This window comes from Xiphophorus couchianus, chromosome 5 (assembly GCF_001444195.1).
Source record: "Xiphophorus couchianus chromosome 5, X_couchianus-1.0, whole genome shotgun sequence".
Taxonomy (NCBI): Eukaryota; Metazoa; Chordata; class Actinopteri; order Cyprinodontiformes; family Poeciliidae; genus Xiphophorus; species Xiphophorus couchianus.
In genome coordinates this window covers 24349678-24377658 of record NC_040232.1, presented here as the reverse complement: position 1 = coordinate 24377658, position 27981 = coordinate 24349678, and the positions used below count along the sequence as shown (strand labels likewise).

General features: G+C 40.8%; 1 protein-coding gene across 14 annotated transcripts in view; it reads left to right on the top strand.

Annotated features, from left to right (window-relative positions):
- The window catches only part of rims2a (regulating synaptic membrane exocytosis 2a), a 172278-nt gene that overhangs the window by 35662 nt on the left and 108635 nt on the right, over nucleotides 1-27981 (top strand). For 10 of the 14 annotated variants that reach the window (XM_028017528.1, XM_028017535.1, XM_028017533.1 and 7 more), the window contains one exon: nucleotides 16535-16827. In XM_028017528.1, coding sequence (XP_027873329.1) covers nucleotides 16535-16827 — 293 coding nt within the window. Of the gene's footprint in view, nucleotides 1-16534; nucleotides 16828-21882; nucleotides 22043-27981 lie in introns of those variants that run through there. The other 4 variants (XM_028017538.1, XM_028017540.1, XM_028017537.1 and 1 more) reach the window with 1 other exon arrangement.

Genomic DNA, 27981 nt, shown 5'->3' with positions numbered 1-27981 from the left:
AGATGGTGACAGCAGTGGCGAGAGAGATCTTGTTCTGTGAAACGCTATTGAATATTCACAAGGCTTTGTGTCAGCGGCAACTGGCCGAGCTCTACATGCTACATCGGCATGCGATACATTGCAGAGGAACTGATTGTGAAACTGGTGGTACAGGGTAAGATGAGGGGTCTGCTGAATTGATTTTAATTGGACATGTTCAATGTATTTTTTTTTTTTTTTTGATTACATTATATGACCGTAAGTTCACTAATATTCAGCTTGAACTTCAAAAACCGCAGAATTCAACTGTACTGTTTTCGTTTAAGAGAGAGGATGACATAAACCAAAAACAGAAGTCTAAGAGTTGGGTCATCCTACCAAGTTATTTATGCCTTCAAAATAACTTGTCATTTAAGAAACATATCTGTTAAGTTGGTTAAAAAAATCGATATTATATTATTGTTGGTTAGTCTGAGACAAGACAAACTATTTTTTTTGTAATTATAATTTTCTTCTGGAGAGAGTTGGCCTCCACCAAGGTTTTCTTGTGTCATCGATTCAGTTCATGACCTTTGCGTACAGAATTTCTTGTTGAGGTGTTGTGGGGATGTGTTTTGGTGGCCTTCGGACCACGCGTCTCTGCTCTTTGCAGATGATGTTTGCCTATTGGCTTCAACACCTACAGCTTTTGCAAGAGTACTTTGCAACAGAGAGTGAAGCAGCTGAGATGAGAATCGGTACCTCCATGTGTCTTGAGTGACCTCTCTGGGTCAGGGAGGAGGTCCTACCCCAAATGGAGGATTATAAATATCTCAGAATCTTGGGAAAGATGGAGCAGGTGTTCGATAGATGGACTGGTACGACATCTACAGTGACGAGGGGGCTTTACCAGTGTGTTGTGGTGAAGAAAGAACTCAATTTACCAGTCAATATGTCCCCACTCATTTATGGACATGAGTTGTGGGTAGTGACTGAAAGAGGACATAAAAGCGACTGAAATGAGTTTCCTCTGTACGCTGTCTGGGCTCAGCCTAGGAGATCGGGTGAGAAGTTCCGTCATTCAAGAGGGACTTCGAGTAGAGCTGCTGCTTCTCCACATCGAGGGGAGCCAGTTGAGGAGACTTGGGCATCTTGTTTAGACGCCTCCCTGGTGAGGTGTTCTGGGCACGTCCCACCGGGATGAGCCCCAGAGGAAGACCCAGGCCACGCTGGAGGGACCGTGTCTCTCAGCTGACTTGGGAACACCTTGGGATTCGAGAGGAGCTGACCCAAACAGCTAGAGAGAGGGAAGTCTGCTCTTCTCTGCTTAGGCTGTTGGCCCTGTAAACCAAACCCAGATTAAGTGGGAGATAATTTATGGATGGATAGATGTATGGTCTGTGGATTTGGTGTTTGTTTATTTGCTTGGAAAAAGAAGTATTGATGTTAACTTGGAAATAGAAATAGATAGTGACCTACATTTGTTGATATTTTTGGATTGGTGGGCAGTTACACATGGTTAGAGTATTAATGTAACAACAACATGGAAAAAGATTCAGAACTTGTATTTTCTAGTAGGAGTCATAATACAGTCATACTCATTTTGTTTCTTTTTAATAAAACAAAGTATCAGTATTAACACAATACCAGTTACTAGGAGGTGAGATGAGAACAATCCCTACGTCCCTTAAAATCTGTGCTGCTGTTGGGAGACAGCAGTGGGCATTCAGAAATGAGACAGACATTAACAACAAAACACTGTTGCTGATTTACCAATGTTGTCACTGTATTTAGAAACTTTTCAGACCAAAATCGGAATCAGCAAGTAAGCCTTTTTAAATATCCGAAGTTGGCCATAAAACTGCAATCGGTGCACCGCTCCCTCTAGGCAGGTCGTCACTGTTCCCTCCTTGGATTCGTTTTGATAGACGGTGAGCTTTGCAGACCAGGAACACAAACACAGACGCTTCAGTTTGGAGGAATTTAGCAAAACGTCAGCCTGTATTGGCTGGATAATTTACAAATTCTTATGTTTCCCATGTTTTCTGCTTTTAACACAACAACTTCTAGGACAAACTGCTCTAACCTAGTATATGCATCCTCTTTCCATCCCCTGTGCGTTGGGGATGGAAAGAGGATGCATACATTAGGTTATTAGTTGGTTAAGGAGATGAAACTGTTGCATGACACTTTACCTGTCAGTGGTCATAATTTTATATCTAGTCGGGTGCAACTTAAAATCATGTGAAGAAGCCACCATCGGCACGTGCTGGCCTTAAACCGGAAACCCCTTATATAACTTCTCATTTAAGAAACATAAAACTTAATAATTGCAGGATTTTTTTTGTATCTGCCAAAGTTTCCTCCACAAGTTTGGATCCGCTGGCTACCTGTAGATAACTGGCAGCATGACGCGAAGCGGCCAATGAAAGCAGCGACGGTCGGTCAATCATGATTTGTTGCGCGGGGGTGGGGGGAAACAACGACAACAACAAAAAAACCGACATACAAACTGAGTTTGCAATTACGCAAAGTGTTTCTGTGGAAAAACGGACGGAGCGGCAGACGGTGTGTTCCGCCGCTAAGCGCGCGCGTTTCCGCGTCTGTCCGTTGGAGCGCGCGAGCGGAGACACGGACCGCCGACGCCGCGAAGCCTCGGCTGGTTTGGGGGCTTCCAGCAGCACCGAGAACGGCGCACTCTACGTTTTCTGATCGGACCTACCGGCTCGGATGTATTTTTAAAAAATTTTTATTTGTAAATTTTTCGTTTTTTTTTCGTTAACACACTACATTTAGAACTATAGGTGCTTTTGTCTAATCGAACTGGGTCGATTTGAGTTTAACCTTCAGTAAGGGGGGGAGGAGGGGGCGGAGAAGACAAAAAAAAAAAGAAAAGGAGGCGGCAGGAGCTGTCCGCGGTGCTGAAGGTCGGAGCAGTTTCTTCTCTTTGGGAGCGGGAGGCTGCGGGAGGCTGCGGACTCACTCACACCGTAAGGACTTGCAGACCGCGGTGTTTCTGCTCAGGGATCGGCGGCACAATGGGTAAGATGAATGAACGTCGCGTTTTCTGCCATCATTTGTAATGCAGATCATTTCTGCTGTTGTTTTTTTTTTTCCTTTTTTTTTTCTCGAAGTAAAAAACCAAAACATGCATTAAAATGTAACCTCTATCCCCTCTCACCAATATGTAAAGTGGTTTTCAGAAACCACCCACTGTGAGTGTGTGTGTGTGTGTGTGTGTGTGTATGTTATGTCAGAGAGCAGGCGTCGTCAGTCAAAATAATAATAATAAAAAAAAATGTTCGGTTTATTTAGGTCATAGAGCGGCTGAAGATGTGCGGGTCTGACAGACAGCCATTTCGCCGGATTTATACAATACTATCTCCGGGTTTTTTTTCCTCCCTCCCCTCCTCTGTATTGCTGAACTTCAAACAAGGAACATAAATATTCATCAAGTCTATTATTATTACAAACGGACTCCCTAAAATTAGAAGCTCATTAAAATGTAATTCACCACGTGCAGGCTGTGTCGGTGGCATGTGAAAGCAAGCATTTCCTGTCATTTCCTTCAAATGTTCTTCACACTTTTTCTTCTTTCATTTCAAGTCATTATATATATATATATATATATATATATATGTATATATAAGAGAATTCATGTTTTTTTTTTTAAGTGGGAGATCAAAGTGTTGCATGATGTTTTTTTTGTTTTTTGTTTGCCAATGCATGGGTACTCTGTCACTTGAAATGATTTGTAGAATTGCAGTTTCATCCATTGCCTCACTGGCTGATTGAAATGCCTGTCACTGCAGCCCATCATGCTTGTGTACCCCCCGCCCCGCTTCCCTCTCCCAGCCACCCACCCACCCAGCTGGGGCAGCAATTTGCTCGGGTGTGTGTTGGTCAGGATGTCTGTCTGTTGGCGGGTGTGTTCTGGAGCTGGACTCGGTCCAGATGCCGATGTTTGGAGGAACGCTCCACTCGCAGAACAATGAGTGTTCACTGTGTGGCTCAGTTCAGGTAAAGGAGAGTGACGGTAATGCAATACGATACCTATGACACGCCGTTTACTGCTCTATGAGTAATGCATCCCGCCCAATGCTTACCTCTCTCCTAATTTTAGCCTCTTTTTTTTTTTTTTTTTTTTACACATAGAAACGTGCTTCTCAGATGGATTTGATTGTATGTACCAGAGACTAGAGTAAATGCACGCCATTCGGAGGAGCAGCTGATTTAACTTTGAGCTCTGCATTTCATTCAGCGTGCTGATACGGCTGAAAGCTTCCTGCTGATTCATTCTAAATCCTGGGTTAAATAAGGCTGTAGTGCAGTTTGATGGCCACAAGAGAGAGCTCATTGTTCTCATACATGCTGCAAAATCCAGCCTCCATAGGCGTGAATGGTTACATTTCCATTCTTTTGAATGGGACACAGAGAGTACGTGGCAGAAAGCTGTAGCATGAGACAGATAAGGATAATTACTGTAAAATGTTTAGTTTTTTTTTCTCCCCTTAAAATCTAAAGCTGACATATTGTGTGTAAGACGGGGCTGTATATGGGACATTATATTAGATGATGATGTTTTATTACCTTCTATATAGCATGGCTCTCAATAATGAATGACCTCCATTCTTGCTTTGGGCAGCTTTATAAGCGCAAATGTATTTTTAGAAGCCGTTTTCTTTTGTTTTGCTGTTGTTTCTTTTTTGCTAGTGTCCCTAAAACCATCGCTGGATCTGATGAGAAACCATTAGAAGGGAAATTATTTATTGATCTCAGGGTTCTGGTGTTTGTTTCTCTTATTTCACTGCCTCAGTAAACATCGTCTTGCGCATTAAACAGAATACATCCCTCCCCCCTCCGCTGCTCACAGCATGTAGAATGAACTTGGCTTTTTCTTTCTTTCGCACTGCATGCTGGGAGTTGGTGGAGGGGCGTGTGGTGAGTGGGCTGAGAGATTGAGAATTTTCTAACTTTGTTTTCCCTGTCTTTATTGGGGGGTTTTTGGATATTGTTCTTTAAATATTGTGGTTGTGGAGTTAGATTACGTGTTTTTGGTTATTTTTCTGTGTGTCATACCGGCATTTTGCCCTTTTGGCGCAAAATGCCGGAAATGGACTTGACAAAACTAACGAGGCAACATGGTTTGAAGATAATACCCAATAGTCCTACTATGACGGTGGAGGAATGTAGTTTGGCGGTGGGAGAAACTGTAGGTTGTAGCAGCATTAAATCTGCTGCTCGGATGAACAGCGCGGTGGTCATTTTTGTTGACAGCGTGGAGAAGGCAAACAAAGTGATCGAAAAAGGCATTGTTGTGAACGATGTGTTTTTGTCCGTTTCCCCATTGAGTACTCCAGCGAAAAAAGTCACGATTGCGAACATACCGCCGTTTATCAGTGACGAATTGTTGGTGAGAGAGCTGTCGCGACATGGGAAAATTGTTTCCCCGATTAGGAAAATGCCTTCGGGTTGTAAATCACCGCAGCTGAAGCACGTTGTTTCGCACAGAAGACAGGTCCTCATGATCCTGAATAAAAAGAATGAAGAACTTAACTTAGTTCTTAATGTGCGAGTGGACGAGTTTGATTATGCCATTTATGTAAACTCGGGCACATTGGTGTGTTTTGGTTGCGGGGAAGTTGGTCACTTGGTTCGGGTGTGTCCTGGAAAAAATCTCCCTCCTGATAATTCAGCGCAAACTCAAAATAAAGAAAGTGAAAAATTGACAGATCAAGCTGAGGTTTTAGACTCAAGGAGTGCAGTGACAGTAGAAACGGAAGGGCAAACGCCTGAAGAAAATGATCACAGGGAAAGAGAAGTACAAGAGATGTGTGCGTTAGAGGACGGAGAACAAATCCTGAAAAGTCAAACGGTGGACGATTCACAGGAAAGGCAGGAAGGTAACAGTGAGGAAGGACAGAGTCAGAGTTTACTAAAGTCTCTTCAGGGGGAAACAGATACTGAGGAAATGGAGGATGAGGGCTGCAGTCAGACACCAGAGGAAGATGTCTTGGAATTCTCTCAAAAAAGGAAATTGTCTGAAAGTATTATTGGTTCTCAAACGGAAAATGATGAAAGAGATACGGAATTAGAATGTTCTGGAAAAGTTCTAGAGTCAGAAAGTAATATAGATGAAGAAGAGGAAGGTGAAGATGAAGTTTGTACTGAAGATAGTTTGGCCTCATCTTGCAAATCCATTGTTCAAAGTCAACAAAGGAAAGGTTATGGTGTGATAAATATAAAACATTTTTTAAAAGTTACTAAGAATATGAAAAATGTGAAAGTAGAAGATTTTTTTCCTGACAAGAAACTTTTTTTCATGCATGTGAGATCTCAGTTGAACAATAAAAGAAAAGGGGGATACAATGATAAAGAAGTTTACCGGTTAAAAAAATTGATCGGAAAACTTAAGCAAGAATTCAACAACAACGATGAGTTTGAAGTTTAAATGTCTGTTTTTTCTTTTAGTGTTTTTTCTCCCATCTCTGATAATGAGCCACTTCAGAGTTTCTACTTTAAATCTGAATGGAGCCAGAGATGCGAAGAAGAGAATCAGTGTGTTTGAATTAATGAATTTAAAACATATAAATGTGTTAATGGTACAAGAAACACACAGTGATTGTTTAAATGAAATAGATTGGAGGAGGGACTGGGGAGGAGAAATGATTTTGAGTCATTTAAACCAGGCCAGTGGGGGAGTTGCAATTCTGTTTTCGAAAAATTTTCTACCTGTATCTTATCAGTTTGAGGAAGTAATCAAGGGTAGATTAATGGTGGTGAAAGCAAAATATGAGTGTTTTAATATCGTGTTTGTAAATATTTATGCTCCCAATACAAGAGTAGGGAGGATTGGTTTGTTGCATGAACTTGAAGATGTTTTGTGTAAGTGTGACACGGATGATTTTCTTTTTTTGGGTGGAGATTTTAACTGTACAGAAAATGATCAGTTAGATAGGAATCATTTTGAACCTCATCCAGCTTCGACAACATTCTTAAAACATTTGATTGATTTATTTTCATTGGTTGATATATGGAGAGAAATGCACACTCATAAAATACAATATACATGGGCTAGAAACACAGATAATTCTTTTTCTGCGGCTAGGTTGGATAGAATATATAGTTTTAGACATAATTTTGGAATTTTTCAAAACTGTAGTATCCATCCTGTAAGTTTTTCAGATCATGCTTTGGTTTCTTGTAGTGCGTTTATTGCAAATATCAAACATAAATCTGCTTATTGGCATTTTAACACTGCTTTGTTATTGGGTACTAATTTTAAAGAAACGTTTATTGCATTCTGGAGGATGCACAAAACTAGAAAAGAGGATTTTGCATCTTTAGGGCAGTGGTGGGATCGGGGGAAAATTGAAATTAAAGAACTTTGTCAACAGTACACTGTCAATGTTTCATCTAGTTTAACCAAGTCTATTAGAGATCTGGAGATTGAAATAGTGGAGTTGCAGACTTCTGCACAATCCACAGGAGATCGAGGTCAGTTTGAGAACCTCAAGTCGAAAAAAGCTGCTTTAGCTGATTTGCTGGGCTCAAGAACACAGGGAGCGCTGGTTCGATGCCGATTTCAGAAAGTTGCTTTAATGGACGCGCCGACAAAGTTTTTCTTCTCTTTGGAAAAGAAGCAAGGACAGAGCAAGTTTATGCATGGTTTGAAATCAACTACGGATGTTCTTTTGACTGCAGACAGTGACATCAGGCGGAGAGCAGCGGATTTCTATGCAGATCTATACAGCTCTGAATACAGCGAGGATGAAGACAGTTTCAACAACTTCTGCAGTGATCTTCCAAGAGTCTCTGTGGATTTTGCCAAGGAGCTGGGAGAGCCCATGACTTTGGAGGAGATTCATGCTGCTTTGCAAAGTATGGAAGGTGGGAAAGCACCTGGCATCGATGGACTTCCCAGTGAATTTTACAGAGCGTTCTGGTCTGACCTCTGCGTTGACCTCTTGGAGGTTTTTGAGGAAAGTTTTGCTGAAGGATTTCTACCACAGAGCTGCAGGAGAGCAGTTCTCACAAGGTGATCTCCAGGAGATTAAGAACTGGCGACCTGTTTCACTGTTGTGTACAGACTATAAACTGTTGTCAAAGGTGCTGGCAAACAGACTGAAAAAGGTGATGGAGCAGGTTGTTCATCAAACGCAAACCTACTGTGTCCCTGGCAGGTCGATGATTGATAATATTTCTCTTATTAGAGATGTTTTGGACGTCTCCAGATCATTGGGATGTAACGCTGGTTTAGTTTCTTTGGACCAGGAAAAGGCTTTTGACAGAGTCGAGCACCGGTACCTGTGGAGGGTGTTGGAAAGGTTTGGTCTCGACTCTAGTTTTATTGCCAAGATTATGGTTCTATATGAGAACATTGAGAGTGTACTGAAAATTAATGGTTGTTTATGTAAACCTTTTAGAGTCACAAGAGGTGTTCGACAAGGTTGTTCTTTGTCTGCAATGTTATATGCTCTGTCTATTGAACCACTGTTAAAGAAAATCAGGGCAAATATTGAGGGACTGGTTTTTCCAAGTTGTAATGTGTCTTTCACTTTATCAGCGTATGCTGATGATGTCATTATTATTGTTAAAAATCAAGAAGAAGTGAATAATTTAGGTAGAATTGTCGAGTTATTTTGTAAATTGTCAGCTGCTCGTGTCAACTGGGCTAAAAGTGAAGCTCTGGCTATAGGAAGCTGGTTTAGTGGGCTTCCTCAACTTCCAGGAGGTTTAAAATGGAAAAGAGGGGGTTTGAAATATCTTGGGGTATATTTGGGAGATGAGGACACAGAAAAAAAGAACTGGGAGGGAGTGATGGAGAAAGTGGAGGGTAGGTTAGCGAAATGGAGATGGTTGCTACCGCAGATGTCTTATAGAGGGAGAGTGCTCATTATAAATAATTTAATTGCTTCTTTATTGTGGCACAAGTTAGCATGTTTGGAGCCACCTGTTGGATTACTAACTAAAATTCAATCTTGTATGATTGAGTTTTTTTGGGATGACAAACATTGGGTTTCCCAGGCTGTGCTGTTCTTACCTAAAGAGGAGGGTGGACAAGGATTGGTCCATCTAGAGAGCAGAACTGCTGCGTTCAGGTTACAGTTTATTCAGAAATATCTCATGGGGAGGGAGGAGGATATTTTGTGGAAGCCAATAACAAGTATTATTTTGAAAAGAGTAGGAGGTCTTGGTTTAGATGTTTCTTTGTTTTTGTTAAATTGTAAAATGTTATTGTTGTATGAAATGCCAATGTTTTATAAAAGTTTGTTTAGAGCGTGGACGATTTTTGAGTGGAAAAGACTGGAACCAACTGTATCTTTGTTTTGGCTTCTAGAGGAACCTTTAATTTTCGAAGCACGTTTGGCGTTAGAAGATAGAGTCGGATTGTCCAGAAGACTGCTGCGGAAAAAAATTCTGAAATTAAAACACATTGTGGAGACGGCTGGACCAGGATTTCAAAACACAGAAGCGACGGCTTCTTTGCTTGGATTGAAATCGATTCGAGTCATGAGGACTATTTTAGATCTCTGGCTTGGAAAATTGACTTTGGATGAAAAGCAGATGCTGGTGGACTTTTGTAATGGAGAAGAACTCCCTGATTCTACGGATCCGTTTCCAGAAATGGGACTGAACATTGATTTCTCAGAATTGACGGGCCATCTCTTGATCGCTCAAAAAGATTTTGTTTTTTGTATGTTGATTGGAAAATGTTTGTATAAACTGGTTGTTCAAGGATTGAATAAGAAACAATTAAGTGGAAGAACTGATACTGTTTGGAGAGACAGGTTTAAAGTCGGGGATAATCAGAAACAAATATGGAGAGTTTTTTATAAGCCCCCTTTGAGTAAGAGGGTAAGCGACCTTCAGTGGAGGATTTTGCACGGTGCTGTAAGTCTTAAAAGTTTTATAGTTAAATTTAGAAAAGATTTAAATGAATTATGTCCTTTTTGTGAAGAAGTAGAAACTATTTTTCACATGTTTCTTGAGTGTAAAAGACTTTCACCATTGTTTTTCTTGTTAGAAGATGTTTTTAAAAAATGTGGTGTCTATTGGTCTGAAGTAGCGTTTATATTCGGTGCAGGCTATACAAAAAAGGAATCTAGTAAGTGGAATTTGTTAAATTTTCTTATTGGACAGGCAAAATTTTCCATTTATATTAGTAGAAGAAATAAACTAAATGGTGTTTTGGGGGAAAATGTCGATAGGATGTTTATTCTGATGGTAAAACATAGAGTAAAAGCAGAATTTATGTTCTTTTCATTGATGAATAACTTAATGGAATTTTTCTCTTTGTGGTGTTTTAATAATGTCATATGTTCTGTGTTTGATAGAAAGCTAGTTTTCAATTCAATGTTTGCATGAAAGAATGAACTAAATGCTGTCAAAATGTATTTTTATTGAAAAATAAATGTGGTGTTAAAAATCAAAAAAAAATCTTTCTTTCTTTCTTTCTTTCTTTTTTTTTTTTTTTAAAGTGCTGTTATAATAACAATGAAATTAACAGGATCACACTGAGAAATGGGGCCTGTCTACAAACCACAGCCATCATCCTCGAGACGGATGGGAAGTGTGTGTGTGTGTGTGTGTGTGTGTGTCTTGGGAGAATCCAGAGCAGAATGTCTTCAGAGAATGTATACACAACTCAAGTGTGTTACGGCTGCTTTATTTCACAGCGTATGAATCTGTGGTGAGGTTTTGCTGCGAACATGAACTCTCATAATTCACCGTTCTGTGTGAGCTCCACCTGTGTCTGGATTTTATCCCCACCTGGCCTCGTGTCTGCGTTTTGCGTCGTCTTTCAGTTTAGGAGGCAGATAATCTGTCTCAGCTGTTCCCAATTTTAATGGTACATCGAACAGGACGTACCGTTTAGAATCTGTTTCATTCTAAATTTTAAAGCCACAATTGGTGACATAGTTTAATTTATTTAGCATTATGACGTGCAATTCCATTTTAAACCATATTTTTAACTGTGGTTGCTTCAAATAAAATAAGAAAATCCACTGGAAAAGAAAACCAAATGTAATAGTTGACGTGACTCTTCTGCTTTTCGGCTCTTATCTGACCAAGCATGTTGATAGTTGTCAATTTTTCATGTTTTTTATTGTTTCCATATAATTAAACATGTTTAATAGTCAATTCATGTTTTTTTAAAATTGTTTTCCAAGGTTTCCCCTGATAACTTGCTAAGCCCGGTGGTTGGGCGTTGGGCAGTCACTCATCCAGCGGCCCGTCGTGTTTTAGAGTTAAACGATGCTTAAAGTTGGCAGGAAATTTGAAAGTATCACTTGGTAATTATGTGTTATTGAAAGATTGGAAGATTAATATCTGAACACCAACTATAAAGTTTTAAAAAATGCAAACATGAACATTTTTTTTTTATAAAAAAGCAATGCTTAGCCTGATGGGGGAACAAGTAAAACCTGGTGGCCTGCCAGGCTTATAATACACTGGGGGAAACCCTAGTTTTCATACAATTAAACATGTTTAATAGTCAATTTTTCATGTTTTTTGTTGTTTTGATACAATGACTTGTTTTGATGTAACTAAACATGTGAATCATTATTTTCATGTAGGTCAATGGTTTGATATTTGATACAACAAAAATGTTGTCATACTTTTTTTTTTCTTCACCAGATAGTAAAAAGTGATCAAGATCATATTTTTGAATGTTGTGACAAGAATAGCAGTTGCCTCTAGCCCATATTTTCTTCACCACTTTTCCATCATAACAATATTCCTAGTTTAGGATCTGGGTAAAAAAAATTAAAAAAAATTCATATAGAATGTTGACATGAAGGGCAGTCAGAGTTTATGCTAGTGGCCGGAAATATCACTGACAGCCAGGGCGTGAATGCATGATGCTTGAAATATAATAAGCTAACAAATATTCCATCTGAGCAGTCCTTGTGATTGCAGTACAGCACACACTGATATTATAATGCAGACATCTGCATAACGTCATACTGCTGAACAGAGGTAGACTAGCTCTGATGGATTCAACAATGGGTTTATGTTGGATTATTTTGACGTAAGGTACGAGTGGGATTGAAATATATATATTTTGTCTGGTAACTGCAGCATGTGTCACCAAGTCTGTTTCTTCCAGTTCTGTTTACCCGATTTTCAGAAGATGAAAACCAATGAAAATTTTACAGGGATCCCGTTATGCCGTTATGTTGCCGCTTCGTCGGATGTCCCGAGAAAGAAGTGCGCGTACCTCGGTGGTTCTCGGGTCTCAACCGAAGACATACGGTTCACTTCAGAGTTCTTTGTATAACCCCACTTAAACGAGGCAGTCACTGTCTTACTGGACGCGTTCCCCCGGGATACATGAAGTGCAATTTATAGCCTCCCTGCTTCCATTGTGTGTCAGCAGAGTTACAGCACATCTGTAACACTGATAGCTGGTCATAAATGTCGTCTGTGTCAGAATCAGACAGTAGCATGCAAGCTGCATGTTGAGAACATGTTTGTTTTATTGAAATTGTGATGTAGCTCAATATATATATATATATACATATATATATATATATATATATATATATATATATGTATATATATATATGTGAAATGTGCAGTCCATGGCACAGCCAAGATACTGCGCAGAACCCTCAAGCTCCCAGGCCTCTGGTAGAGGACCCGAGCTCAGAGGATAAGAACCACCCGCGGTGGGTGAGAAGGGAATTTTTTATATATATATATTTCACATTTTATTATTTTCCTCTATTCCGCTAATTAAATTTACTTATCTACTTATGCAATCCAATTTACAGAAAAACAACAGCAAACCCCCTCCACAAAAATGTAGAATTTAAGGCTAAAATGTTTGTCTTACGGCCCCTGGTCTCTTGAGGCTGTGCAGGCTCCTTTTTGTTATGCAGGTTCAGCTGTGAGAGCACACCTTCCTGATTGGCTGCCTGGAGGCTGCAGGAGAGCTGCTGCTCCATTGGACCAGCAGAGGATTGTCAAGCCAATCAGACGCTGATGAGGCTCACCTTCACCATATAAAAGGCTCCTGAAATCATTCCTCCAATGGGGCAGCTAGCAGGAAGAGGTTTATAAAACTTAAGTTATGCCCTTGAGGGCGTAACATAAGTGGGGGCTCGTCCGGGATATGAACCCAGGACCTCTCACACCCCAAGCGAGAGTCATACTCCTAGACCTTGGGGGCGTAACAGTTTGTCATGAGTCTTTTTTTGTTCAGCATGTTCAAATATCTGAAAAAATTGCATAAAAAAAGATTTACATTTTTGCTTTGTTCTTTATATTTTGCTGTTTTTGCAATTATTTCAAGTGGTCTTGGTCAGTAGCTCTTCAGGCTTATAAGTGTTTTACTGTTTCTCTGTGGACTGCTGCTGGTTTTGTTTCTGGCCCATTCTTGAACCGGAGCATGGCAGCAGTGTTGGGCCTGAAAACACAAATGTAACCTCGCTCAATTGTGTGTGTTTAGCAAAACTAAAAGTATGAAGGTAGCGTAGTCCTAGCACTGGATTTAAGAATATTGACCTTCTGTCACTCATGACCTCCATATTCCAGCAATTCCAAAAGCTTGAAAAAACGATGAAGAAATTACGAGTGAATTACAGTTTCAGTTGACTGGACTTCCTTAGCAAGATCATTTCTTAACATTTAGCATTATAGACTGAATATGACTGCAGTTTATAATGGCAATCACACTGGAATATATTACAACCAATTTAAATCTGCTTGCATAGTTGCAGTGATTTGACTTTGCATGTCTTGTATGCAGTAAATCGGATCAGTTTGTCTTGTAAAGTTCTTTGAAAGGAAATGTGGTACTAAAATAATAAATAAAACTAAGTTGTGTAGTGTTTTTAAAAAAAGTTTATCGCTAAAAGTGTGATCATGTAATTAGCTACCTTGCAATACCTCTATTGGGAAATGATAGCCTTGCTTGGCTATCAATAGCTACTAGTAAGCGCCCAAGGGCATTTATAAATAAAAGTGAGCAATTTGTGATTAAATTCCCATGTCGCGGCACCACCTGATTATCAGAAATCGATAGCCAAACCACTTTCAGTCTATGAGGGCTTTTATTGTACAAGTACCAGCTGGGATCAGGTGGAATATCATATAAGAATAGAGGAAGGAGAGAATCAGAGCCGTTCTCAGTCAGCAAGTGCTGCATACATATACACAAACACCAACTACCTCTCTTTATGTCACTGCAGAATCTATTAAAGCAGAACCCCAGCTTCACAGTTTATAAACTCTGACTGTCACTGAACTAGCAACCGTCAACTAAACTATTATCAAAAACAATGCAGCAACATCACAAACGTGTGTATGTGTAGATATGTGTGTGAGTGAGCAAGGTTATGCTAGCTAACAGACAAGATGCTACTCAGGGTCGATGTGTCAGATGTAGCAAACAATATGGCGGATAAAATTTGCGTCGCAGTAAGCAAAGGAGCTAGGTCTGCTAGCAGGCTCCGGCAGCTAGCTTTAGCAACTTAGGCAAAGAGATCCTCTAGAAAACTCCCTTGTTTTTTGTGGAAGAGTATTGTTGTTCTGTGAGATAATGTCTCTGGTAGACTTCCTGGAGCTGAATGGACCCGGACAACTCCAGTACCAGGTCCATTCTCTTGGGTCAACACAGAAGCAGTATGTCGACTGGGGAATGGTGCACTGTTTATACTTTGACGATCTGGGTTCAGATCTGGGTTCAGTTCTTCATCAGCAGCTGATTTTTGCTCAGATCCAATGTTTTTCCAAGTAGAGAGGTCTTTCACTCAGCCAGTGAGATCCAGACAATTCTGCAGCGTAGCGCCGTGCTTACAGATAAAGGAAAATGTATAGGCCCTTCTCTGTACATCCTTGGAGTTCCTTCGACCAATGTGTTTACATCACACCCAGATGTGAAATACTATGAATTCTGGGATCTTGAGTGATTTTACCAGTTCCTTTGTTCTTAGATCATTCAATCAAGCATGTGTCTTTGTTTGTTTTGCATTGGTGCATCCCAAGCCTCACATAAGTACCCTGCTATCTTCCCTCGTTTTTTTCTTTTCAATCTTCTTCTTTTTTTTTTTCTTTTTTTTGTTAATATCTACTTCAGTTTGTGAAAGGGAGCAGATACAAATCAGCCTTTTGAGCAGCTGCGCAGAGATGATAGTAGTTTAAGTGAGTTCAGTTAATCTATAGAAATAACATATCGGTCAATTCAGGGCCAGCTCGTACCAATAACAGAAATGAACCGAGTCAGCGCCGCGACAGTGAAAGACGAGGTTTGTGGTGCTGCATTAAACTTTTTCCTCCTCTCAACTGGCTGTTTGGTATGCTGCAGCTCTGTCCAGGAAAACCTGAATTCGGCGCAATCGAATGTGGAAAAATGAGTTTAATAGTGTTGTGCCGTTGCAAATTTATTTACAAATAAGAGCATTAACCGGTGTGAGAGTGTGTGCTGGATGGACTCACAGTGTTTGAGTTTATGACAAAAAAAGAAGTCAATTTGAAACTGCAGTACTTCCATTTCTAAAGATTCCAAGAGCTGCTGCATGTGTAAGATGTTTCATTATTCATTTCTTCAACATAAACTGTGGATTTATATAAACTGCGTTGCTCCAGGGTAAAAAAAACAACTTTTTTTTAAGCGAGGTTAAAAAGTAATTTTCATCCTACAGCAGTGATTTGATTGGTGATACGGTTATGTTGCAGTATTGAACGTACATTATTGCGCCTTGCAAAAGTGTTTTTCTCCTGTGGATTTTTTCCCCCACACAATCTCCGCAGTCTTTCATTGTGACGGATCGACACAAATTAGCACATCATTTTGAAGTGAGAGGAAAAGGATGGATGGTTTACAACGAACATTTGTTTGTACTCAGCCGCCTTTCCTATGATAAATAAAAAAAGCATCATGCTGTTGGAATATGTTTTTTCAGACTGAGAGCCTGATTGAGGTTAAAAGGAAGATGGATGGAGCTAACTACGCAACAGTACTGGACGAATACCTTGTAGATGGTGCTGAAGACCTGAAATTGGGTCAAAAATTATTCACAGTTCACCAAGACAGGGGCAGGCACATGCATGCGTTTAAAATGGCAATGTCAAAAACCCAGACTAAAATCTGGAGGAGAACCTTTTTTTTTGACAAAACTTTAAAATTGCAGAGACTCTCTCCATCCAACCTGACTGAGTTTGGCTTTTTTATTAAGAAAATTGCACAAAATGGGCACAACCCAGAAGACTCGCAGCTGTCATAGCAGAGGAAGGTGGTTGTACACTTATTGACTCATGAGTGGCTAAATGTATAAACACACACGCCACAGCTACTGATTTTTCACTGTCAAAAAAATAAACCATGTATTACTTTTCTTCGTCTTCACAATAATGAGCCACTTTGATCTGTCACAGAGAACCCTGATAAAAACACATTCTGCTGTGTAGTTTGAACGAGACAATACGTGAAAGTTCACATGGTGTCAATACTTTTGCAAAGCACTCACATCATCACAGTCTAACATACAATTAAAATAAAAAAAAGAAAAGAAAATCTCTGCCTGGTCGTTTTGAAGTTGTAAATGGGCCCTTCTCTTGCTTACAGGTTATGTGGGTATGCAACTTGTGCCGAAAACAACAAGAAATCCTCACTAAGTCAGGAGCGTGGTTCTACGACTCGGAGCCCGGTCAGGTGCGTGGCGTGTTTGAGGGTGGGCCGCAGGGCAAAAAGGCCAAACTACACCACCCATCCCTGTATGCCCACCAGGGAGCCTCAGGGGACTTGACACCAGCGTCAGACAGAAGCAGACCTCACGGCGGGCTCCTGCCCAGACAGGCGTCCCTTGACAATGGAACGGGGCTGAGGTACTCGGGGTCCGGTGATGCACCTATAGACAGGTCAGTTCTTTGTTTTAATTTTTTTTTTTTTTTTAAACTTGCTATGTATGCTCTGTGATATTTCATGCTCTATGGAAGTTGAAAGGGTCTTTATGTTGTCTAATCCAGCCACTTAAGCAACTGGCATACGCCAGTCGCCCCATGGGCCTGAATGGGGCGACACTAGGGAGGGTTTCAGAATGTTGGAGAGAAGATGAGGGAAAAAAGAAGCAAAAATAAAGATATCGACTCTAAAATATGTTTTTTTGCTGTATGTTTTTAATACTTTTTTGTAGCATTAAATCTAATGTGTTTTTCAATCATTTTCATAAAACAGAGGTTCAAATAATTTATTGAAATGATCACTTTCCTAATTTAATGGCACTAGTCATCAAGTGACTTGTGTGCTTGATTTATTTATTTTGTTTTGCAAAAACATAAAAAAATAAATAAATCACCCACTTTACATTGCCAAAAAATATTTAGGCAAAAAAAGAGGGGTTTTGGCAAAAAAAGTGACATATACGCCATTATTTTAGGAAGTTGATAAAATGTTATTTATTTGCACGCTCATCTTCCTAATTGGCTGCCAGTCAAATTTATCAAGCTGCTTTGCTGCTTTAGCTAGCAATGCTATAGCTAGCAAGCATGAAATGGAAAAGTTTCTGACAATAAAAGAAGATGGAGGGAATCATCCAAAGGCCTCAGAAAGCACGAGGCAGCATGCATGTTAAAGAAATGTAATAATGATCAAATAGTGAATATAAGTGAGGAAAAAAAATTCTTTACATATTTTGTAGGATTGTCTGTGGGTTTTTTTTTGCAAAGGGCTTCCCCAACCAGAAGCTAACGTTGTTTAGGGGGACCATGGCATGGTGAAGTTTGGGATATTAATGCTTTATTGATTTTTATATCCAATAATTTTGGAGAGATCAGAACTGTAAGTCGCAGTGCAGGATTCTACTAAGGCAAGCTTTTTAGCGTTAGCGCTGATCTCCATGGGTGTGCGTCGGTCTATGTGGGATGTGATTTGAACCTCACAAGCCAAGCAAGAGCCCACATAAAACCGCTGGTACACCGAGTCCCTGATGCCTACAAAGGAGAAAGAAGCACATAGTCTGTATCCAGCTCTAAGTCAGCATTTCTACAACAGTCATCCACCCACTCATCCTCTCTTCAGCGGCGCATATCAAGACAAATAATTGCCTCTCTGATTCAGTCAGGATGGAGCTTTGGGACATTAAGGGGGGTAATAATCAATTGTGTTTTCTTTGTGCTTGAAATGAACTGGTGTTATTTACTTGAAGTTATTTTTGTTATGGCCCTATGCCAGTTTAGGCATAGGGCCATATGTTTAGGCCTAAACCTAAACATACTTTTCAAAGCAAAATGTCATTGCTTTGGAATTAAGGGAACATAAAAAAATAATTTAAAAAAAGCAATTCTCAGGTAGGGAAAATGTAGAAGATTGTTGTTCCTTTTGCCTCATTCAGTGAATGAGTAAAACACTCAGATGCTGACAGCACAAACATGCTGCACTTGGGATTCTGCTTTGCCTTTCTTGATTGTTGTGTGCTGTACTGTAGTTAAATTTATGCCCACTGAGGGGCTTCTACTGTTTTTTTTTTAAGGAGAAGCTTATATTTTGAATCTGTATACACACAGAAATATCTACGAGCAATCTCTCGTCGTCTCGTCTTTCTTCATGAATAGTTTTTGCTTCGGTGATCTAATTTCGTTTTGTCCGGCTTCCCTTTTTCTCTGATTTTTTTTTTTTGCTGCTCTAGACGTGAAGCATCAGTCAGAGAGAGAGAGATGCAGGAAGTGACTCAGACCGCTAAACGCGACTTGGTCTAAACCCTCGCCACTGCATATTAATTGATAGTACGGTTGCAGGAGTGGAACTGTTTCCAGTGAGAAAACCTGGCACCGATGTTGCTTACATTTGCACTAGCAGGGAACAGGAAGCTGGATGTCTGAAAATTTACAGGATAATGCCCGGTGATGGATAGCAGAAGCTCCATAAATAGAACTCCCACTGCATAGGCATCGGAGCCCACTTTCATTAATCTTAAACAATATATAAATTAATTCAGGGGGTCTGCTCTGCTAAAGAAGGGAGGAGAGACTCTGACAGACTATTTATGTGAAGAACTAACCTGGGAAGTCCCCTAATTTGTCCTGTTCTCTGCGGTGTCATTTAAAATGAGCACACAGATTTAGCACGACAACGTGGCCGAGACTCTTCAAACGGCGATTATTCCTCACCTAGTCACTGGAGGACTTCTTGAAATTCAAAATCTTGGCCCAGTCAAAGGCAACATCCAGTGCAAAAAGATAGAAATTATCACAAAACTTAGCTTAGCTTACATTTGTACATTAAACCAAACTAATCAGATAAGGAGTGTCTTTGTCTTTGTCTTTCTTCTCATGGAACAAAAATCAAATGTTTATTTTATATGTTTTACTGTGATCTGCGACCGCACAGATAAGATAATAGAAAATCTGAACCTCTAAAAGAAGTGCAGTAACGGGTTGCGTTACGGTAGGATTGAATAAAAGCAAGTCATTTTGGAATCTACAGTAACACAACATCTGCAGTCGTGTAATTCATGACAGCGATCGTCAAATAGTGGCACATTTTCCAGACAAGTCAAATCCATCTCACCTGCACTATAAAAGTATGACAAACTCCAAAACCTTTAACTGGGTTCACGTAGTTTGAGGGATGATTTGTAGCCCAACTCGAGCTGCAGTCATTCAGACGGTTAGAAGGCTTAATTAAAGTTCTCAGAAACATAGACGCAGGTGGTAGAGCACAGGAATCATTTGGCTATATTTGACTGTGAAGTTGTCTGTGAAGGGGGGCTGAACGCTTTTTAAAAAATAAATAACTGCTGAAATTATCGCTGAATGTTTGAGGATAAGATATCTCTATCTTCAGCAAAACTAAAGCTTCTAAAACTTCTAAGTATTTTGCTTTTGGTGATTTCCTTCAACTATTGGTTTTAGCTCAATTCCAACTTGTTCTAGTCGTTTTATTTCAGCTCTGTCACCATTTTAAGACTCTCTTCTCTGCATTTCCTAATAACGTGTTGTAATTCGCACAAGGAGTCACACATATTTTCATTGAAATAAAGCCAAAATGAGTGTAATACCTCTGCAAAAAATGATGCCATCAGGTTGTTTGGAAACAGGTTGTTTCCAAAGGTTCTGGTTTTTGAACAAATTATGTTTTTGACCTTTGATTTTCTTGATGACGATACAATAATAAACAATGTGGCAGACTATGTAAAAGCATTAGTTGAATTGTTAGGACTGTAAATAGAATTTTTGTTTTCCTTTTAGTTATTCCAATGATTTTGTCATCAAAGGTTAGCATATGTCCCTCCATGCTTGCTGTTCTGGTTGTCTTCTCCACCACATCCGTTATAATTGTAGCTAAAATTCTATGTTAATTCTTTTAGGTTTAAGGTTGGTTGCTGCTCTCTGGTACCATTGGATAGAACAACATTTTTTTAAATACTTAAAGAAGTTAAGTATGTTACCTTCAGTTGTTATGAAAATGCTGTATAGGTCAAACACAACTTAAAAGAAATTTGACTTTGCATCATAGCCATGTTTAAAGCCTTGAAATTGACCTCTGTCACTTTAAGAAGCTCCTACGCTTTCCGACACGCCCCCTTCAGTTCATCATCACAACAATGGTGCTGCTTACAATCACTCTTAGGAGCTCAGCAGACCAGAGTTTCACCAGGTGTTTGCTAACTGCTGCTGCTGCTAGTCTGGAGGTTTCTGAAACATTCATGAATGAATCAAAGCAACACTCTGGATGTGTGTTTGATGAGGGAATAATATTATAACATGACATAAAGTTCAAAAAGTCGATTTTGCATAATACCCTCCCCTTTTCTCCAACAACATTGTGATAGCCACTCCCATGATGAACGCACTGACTGCGTGCATATGGTGTGTGAATTAAATTAGCTTCAACAACTATATATATATTTTTTAGAAAAATGCTCTTTGTGTGTAAACAGAACTTATTTACATAGTTTGAATTATTATTTTTTAAAAGATGATTCTATACAATTTCAGGCATACTCAAGTGTCTATTCCCTTTTAACCTCATGAAATACATTATGTCTATGTAGAAATTTTAGTCTGTGGGGTTCGTTGATTTAAGTTTCTTAAAAAAAAAATTAAAAAAATGTCAGGAGAGCCCTACTTTTGTGCATACCGTCTCCTCACACAAAGCCCAACTTCATTACTGATGCAGAGCTGGTGGTATGGAGCCATATATGGTAGTCTATATATAAAAACTCTGACGACAGTATCGCCCTGCCGCGTTGCACTGAGTTATCCTCTGCCGCGCGCACGATAGAGCTGCATAGCCTGTCACTTCTGGTTCGCGTGTTCGTGGGACCTCTTCGTGTTTGCGTGCGCGAGCGCGCGCGTGTGTATGTAGCCCCGCTCTTCACAAAGCTACGGGAAATATGAGTTGAATACGAGACAGCAGCTGATCCGACCGCCGGTAAGGGACGCTGCCGCTTGCCCTGTAGGACAGGCTACTCCGCCCGCCTCTTCTTCCCCACTCTGGCCGCTCCTTTACCCCCCTGTCTCTGCACACCGAGATGTGATTTTCACCGCCGCGAAAAGAACAGACGGCTTTCTCTTTTCTTTCTGTCTTCCTTCTTTCTTTCTTTTCTTTTCTTTTTTTTTTTTTACCGGCATTATTGGAACTACCTCTTTATTTCTTTCGAGACCTGAACCATTTATGACCGAAGGATCCCCAGCTCGACTGCGTCTCATTTAAGGACACTTTCCCACCGGGAGCGGCAGGAGAAATAGGCTATGGAACTTGATCGGTGTTTTTTGTTGTTTTTTTTCTCTGTCTTTCTGCGTTCCACGCGCCCCGGGAGATAATAACTAAAACACTGAAGAAAAAAAGCGGATGAGTTAACGTGGAGGAGGAGAAGGAGGCAGAGGAGGAGGTGGAGGTAGAAGGCTGTGGTGGGGGGGGTCGGCTTTGGGATGAAGTGGTGATGAGAGGGGGGGGGGGGGGGGAAAGGGTGATCACCTTCCGAAGGATATAAAGAAAACGGAGGGGGAAAATGCAGTTTGAGACATTGCGTCAGTTCTGTAGCTCGGTTTTATCACATTTCAACGGGGCTTTCTCCGCACCTCAGAACATCCTGCAAACGGAGCTTTTCGAGCAGGCGCTGGGCAACATCGGGTGAGTGATTCCTTTGTAAAGAAATGCCCAGATTGATGAGGAAGGGCTTCCCCCTCGTTTGGTATGGCAAGACGAGCAGCTATTTGGTGTTTGGGGGGCGGAGGGGGAAGGTGGTGGAGGAGGAGGAGGAGGAGGAGGAGGGTTGCGTTTATCGATCGCATCCAGCCTGCGTAACAGCAACCTTACAGCGGTAGTACTGTTGCTGCTGCTGCTGCTGCTGCAGATATTTCCCGGCTGGAGGACGGGGAGCGATCTACCACTTTCCGCGGTGGGCTGTGCTCAGGTTTTTTTTGTTTTTTCTTTTTGTTTGTTGATTGACTGTTGGAGGATAAAGAGAAGGAAAAGGAAGGGAGAAGAAGGAGCCATAGTTGAAAATGATTCGTTGAGGTAGACTGTGGAAATATCCGGTTCTAAATCTGCTGTTGGTTGAGCGAGTACAGCCCAACGCATCGCTGCTGCAGCAGCCCCGTGTGCCCCCGTTGCTGCCGCTGCTGCTGCTGCTTTGCCTCAGAGGAGAACATGAGGGGATGACGGGGGGGCTTGGGAGGACTGGGGGGGAGGAGGGTGTTAAGAGTCAGGATCCTAAAACAAGTGAATGTACAGCCCTCTGCTACTCTCTCCCACGCCCCTGCTCTAGTCTCTCACAATGCGACTAAACTTTCTGATATGATTAACAAGCAAAAAGGCCCACCACCTACTCATCTCCAGCAGCTGCAGGGCCAACCCCGAGGTGTTTGAGGCCCCAAGTGGAATTTTAGCCAATGGGACCCCCTTCCAGTTAAACGTACTGTTTATTTTAACTTTATTTATTTATTTTCTTACTGTTGTATTTTTACACTCAGCAACTTTGATGAAGTGCTCACAAGCTAACAAGAAAAAAGGCGCTACTGTCTGAGGCGTGCGCGGACCGTTGCTGCGTGCGTGACGTCTTTACTGGCTCAGAGTAAAAATGGCAGAAATGCTGCGATTGGCTTTAAATCATGACTCTGCTGACATAGCTTTAAATCTTGGAAGGTTTTCACTCAGCTTGTGCATTTGTCAAGTCGGAACCAGGCGAGCAGAGGGCCCTGTCCGGCATTACTAAAACACATACGGCGTCGCTTAGTTCGTTTTAAACATGGAATTTCAGTGCGACCATAGCTTAGTATTACTGTAAGAGAAAATGCTGGAACTAGGCTACTGGTCCAGAGTCAGAATAAAACGTGAGATTTTGAATCTTGCCATAAATCCAGTGGACAAAAAACTCGCAAACATGCGTTCCTCTGTCATATGGCCACAGTTTCTTTTCTCTCCTGGTATTGATTCCCATATCGCCGCACCGTTCCCTGTCGTCTGTCTCTTGGGACTGCAAGTCTCTCCCTCTTGTCCCCCACCCTACTGTCAGAAATAATTTACAGCACTGCTGGGCTCTCTGCCACCTCACATTACATGGCCAGAACACTCAGACACTGGAAGGGTGGAACGGGGAGGGGCTGTGTGCCTGGAAACCGTGATCCAGCAATCATCACATCTGACTGATTGGATTGAACTTATTCTCCATCAGTAGCTTTTTTTTTTATCTCTACAATGTCCTTAAGTTTGAACACCTCCCAATGTAAATGTTCTATTATTACTAAGGCAGCCTTTCCACACTTTCTGTTTGCTTGTCTGCTGGTTTTACTTCTTTGAACCGTGAAACGTCACTCACATTGACACAACAACAGAACTTGGTAAATCTGATCGGAGTGTCATCCTTACAGATGTTGCTCCCAGCTCAGCCTTGACTGTTTGAAGGTTAGTCTGTTTTTTTTTTTTTTTATCTCCCCCTGTCTCTCTGTTTCTTTCTTACCCAGGCAGAAACCTTCTAATGGGCTGTGCCTTTTCAGATCCAGCTGCCATGTATTATGCATGCGTGCGTCTGCGGAGGTCCTAATGGGGTGTGGGGATCTGTTCTTAGAAGGTTCCAACGGTTTAGATATGAGTGGTCACTACATTTAAACTACAGCCGAATTTGCCTCTTTCCTCTTGTATACACACGCATGCACCCCCCCCCCACACACGCACCCAGAGTATTCCCGTGTGCTGCAGCAAGTTGAATGCACATTTCAAATGCCTTCACAGAAAACCTGACTGTTCTTTGACATCACTGTGTAGCATATGAAAAAGATGATTTGTTTTTGATGAGTTTTCTAGAGCAGATTTAAAAACTTTTGTAAGTTTATTAGATTCAGCTGACATGCAAAATATCTAGAAAGTATTACCGCTTCGTATTTTGCATATGATATAAAACCAAATTTGATTTATGGGACTCAGTATTTCAAATATAGTCTTGTTTGCAGGACTTGAATTCTCACTCTAGGACTTGGAGCGAAAACACAGAGAGTAATATCTTTGTGTTTTTCTGTAATGTAATGCATTATAGAATTAAAACTACATGTTAACATGGCAGTTCTCAAATATGGGTTTTGTTAGTTTCTATCTCTCTGTCAAGCTTATTGGTATGCACATCTTAGACGCACTTTTTCCATTCTGATTTTTGAATTTGACTTGAGCAGGGACCAAGCGAAATTTAAGACAAAAGTACCAGGAAGAGACAAGAACATCCCAGCATCAGTTACCGTGGCGACTGAGATGAAGACGAGCAAGAGGCTGTGGACTGCAGCTTGCCAAACCTCTGCAGCTCCCTTAGTCATGTTCTTATGGCATATAATTAGGGTAGAGAAGAGGAAGAAACAAGTGTGAAGGGGGAAAAATAAAACGAGAAGGAGGAGAAATCAGATTTCAGATCTAGTTGGATTCAGGAACTTAACTACTTTCCTCCCCGTTACTGTTTCACTTTGAACACTTTAACTTTGGGAACCTATATCGTAATGTCCTCTAGGAATATGTCAACTACCGGTTTTAATGATTACCATCAATTGTTAGCAATATGTCTTCAAAAAGAAGTTATAAATAAAATCATATTCTGTGAATAACGAGGAAAAACTCTGTGTTTTTTGATTGTCTATCCACTGTGATATCGCAGATGTTTCCATGTAGACACAAGCAGAAATTAGTGAAAGTAAAGTGGGCATAATTTATTTAACAAAAATAGCTATAGGGTAAGCTGCATTTTTGACTTTTAATTGTAGGACAAGGTCTGTAACTCCTTGTCCTCTCTTCTGTCTCCAGCAGCCTAGTGACTAATCCCAAGCAAGCTAACAGTTAGCCAGAGGTGAGCTGTCTTCAAAAGGGTCTCGATTGTCAGATTTCTTAGACCACCGTCATTCTAGTTAAGGTGTTTGCTTACTGACCCTTTGCAACCACGTCACTTAATCACATTGAGGCGCCATGATGTCGGAAGTGAAGGACAGGAGTATTGAAAGGAGCAACGGCGATTGGTGGCTAGCACAGCCATGGCTTCTACTTGTTCAAGTCAAGCTAATTTGTCTGTGGATGTAGCACACTTAGTTGGGGCACATAGACAGCGGTGTTAACAGAAGTTGGAAGTAGCTAGCTCCGAAACCGACCCATATCTTCTCCAGCTCGATGGGTTTGTTGATTTGATCAAATCGCCAACTTTGCCTGAATTCACGGCACATGGTTTATTCTGTCATAAATAGTGTTTCCTCTTACACTGGAGGAGACTTCAAAGCGTACGAAAGTCTAGATGCCCTCCAGAGTTTTGGTATGTTATAGGCTACCTGATGTGGAACATGTTCTCCATGGATGCTAATGATTATCTTCTCCATAATGAGATATTTGATTGCATTTTACTAAGCTTATATGTTATACATGAATGTTAATCTTCTTACCATCTAAAAGCTGCAAATACACAAATAACGTTGCAAATTGCTGCTTGTAAAAACACTACTAACAATCTTAATTTTAGGTGCACGGTGGGTGATGCTCTGCAGACGGCAATTAGGACATAAAACATATCCTGTGCAATAGACAGTGTTGTCGGATTCCGTTCCTCTTGCGGCACACCGCATCATCTTATTAGAATCAGCATCACCGTGCTAAAAATGTCACGACAATTTGGCAAATTTGGAAGTCGCTGAGACCAAAAACAAAACCTTATATGTGATGTAATGCAGACAACCCTCTCTATGTGACGGAGAGGGTCGGTATGTGACTGCTGCTACATTTTCACACTGCTACACCGCTAACAGCAGCATGTTTACTGCACAAACCGTTTACTACTACTTTGTTTTCGAGCCTTCTATTCTTATGGACTGTGCGTATATTCTATGCTCTACCGTTGGCCTGCTATACTTTCCCACTGCTACATATTAAAACCTTGTGGATGCAAAATCAAGCTGACTAAGCTGCTCCCCTGTAGCTACTGAGAGTTAAATGCCTGGCTGAAGGGCCCCTTAGCTGCAGCAGTTTAGGGAGAGTAGGACATTATACCCGCCTTATTTCTGCCTGCACGTTCACAGCCAGCCTCAAGGCCTCCACCTCGTCTTTTTTCACTGCCTTTGAAAACTGCTTACAAAAGTAACGTCTTGAGGATTTCAAGGATTTCGGTTTGGTGTGGGTCGCCAAACCGAGACCGTAACCCCCGATAGTTCTTCAGCAGCCCTTCACCTCTGCTTAGCACCCCGTCCTACCTGGCCCACGCTCAGCACCCCCTCGGTGTTTATACCTGGCTGGTGGTGAAACTCAGCAGCTGTAATTAAGCCAGCCCATTATTGGTTTTGTCCTCACCAGGGGAGGTGTGCGCTGGAAGATTGGAGGCTCAGGTTTATTGCTTTGGTGTCTCAGAGACACCAAAGCAAGCAGGAATGGTTATGATTGCATGTGAGAGAGAAAGAGAGAGAGAGAAGGAATAGAGACAGAGAGATGAATATATGGACAAAAGAAAGAAGCAAATCAACCGATGTGTTTTAGTTCTCACATGAAGTCACTTTAGAATCTCCGATTGAGCGTCAGACAATAAGAACACAGAATTAGAGAGAGGAAGTTGAACTATTAATGGTTTTCAAGAGCAGCACAAAGACTGAGAAGCAGACCACCGAGCAAGTTTAATGCGGGGCTAGTCAATAAAACACAGCTCCAAGCTGAAAACGTCTCAATTATTTTCACTTTCCAAAAAGAAAACCTGGCATAATACCCCACATGGCATGAATCAGAAAATCACCACAGACTCAAATTTTAATTCTGGAGGAGCTGCAGAGATCCACGGCTCAGGTTGGAGAATATGTTGGCCGGACAACTATTAATTATGGTTGTGTATATAACCTTTATGGAGGACTGACAAGAAGAAAAGCATTGTTGGAAAAAAGCCAGTTTAGAGTTTACTAAAAAACAATGTAAGGGATTCAGAAAATATGAAAGATGTTTTGAGTAAAGGTCAAAATGCAGCTTTTTAGCCTATATTAGGAATCTGATGTGGCTGTTTTTTATGGTAAATATGTGAGGATGATCTCAGAAATGTAGTGTGTTTGCTAAAGTTTACTTCTTTGTGGCTAGTCGTTTTGTCTTTTATCCCGATACTCTGCCACAAGGTTTCAGCCGTTTTGCAAAGCAGTATGACATTTTTGCCAAGTCTCTAAATGTGTAAAACAGGTGGATATGTAGCTGCTCCAAATAATATGCAGCTGCAATTTCAGCAAAAATTGGCTCTTGGGGTAAAAAAATGTACTCCAGGCTTCCCAGATTTTTACTTTTAAAAGGTTTGAAACCCATGCATTGTTTTCATTCTTCTTTATAATCATGCCCTAGTAATTCTCTAATGTAGGTCAAATACATAAATTACCAATGAAAGACAATCAAGTTTTGTAGTTGCAAAGTGGTGAAATGTGATAAAGTTAATGGAGTGTAAATACATGTAGAAGACACTCTCCAGACAGGGTATCCTCAATAGTGAGCAAGGATGAAGATGACAGAAATTCAGGAAGGGAAACATAAAGACTTATCAGCAGAACAGTAAGTCTGACCATGATTATTAAAGGTGCACTATCAAGTAAATGTGT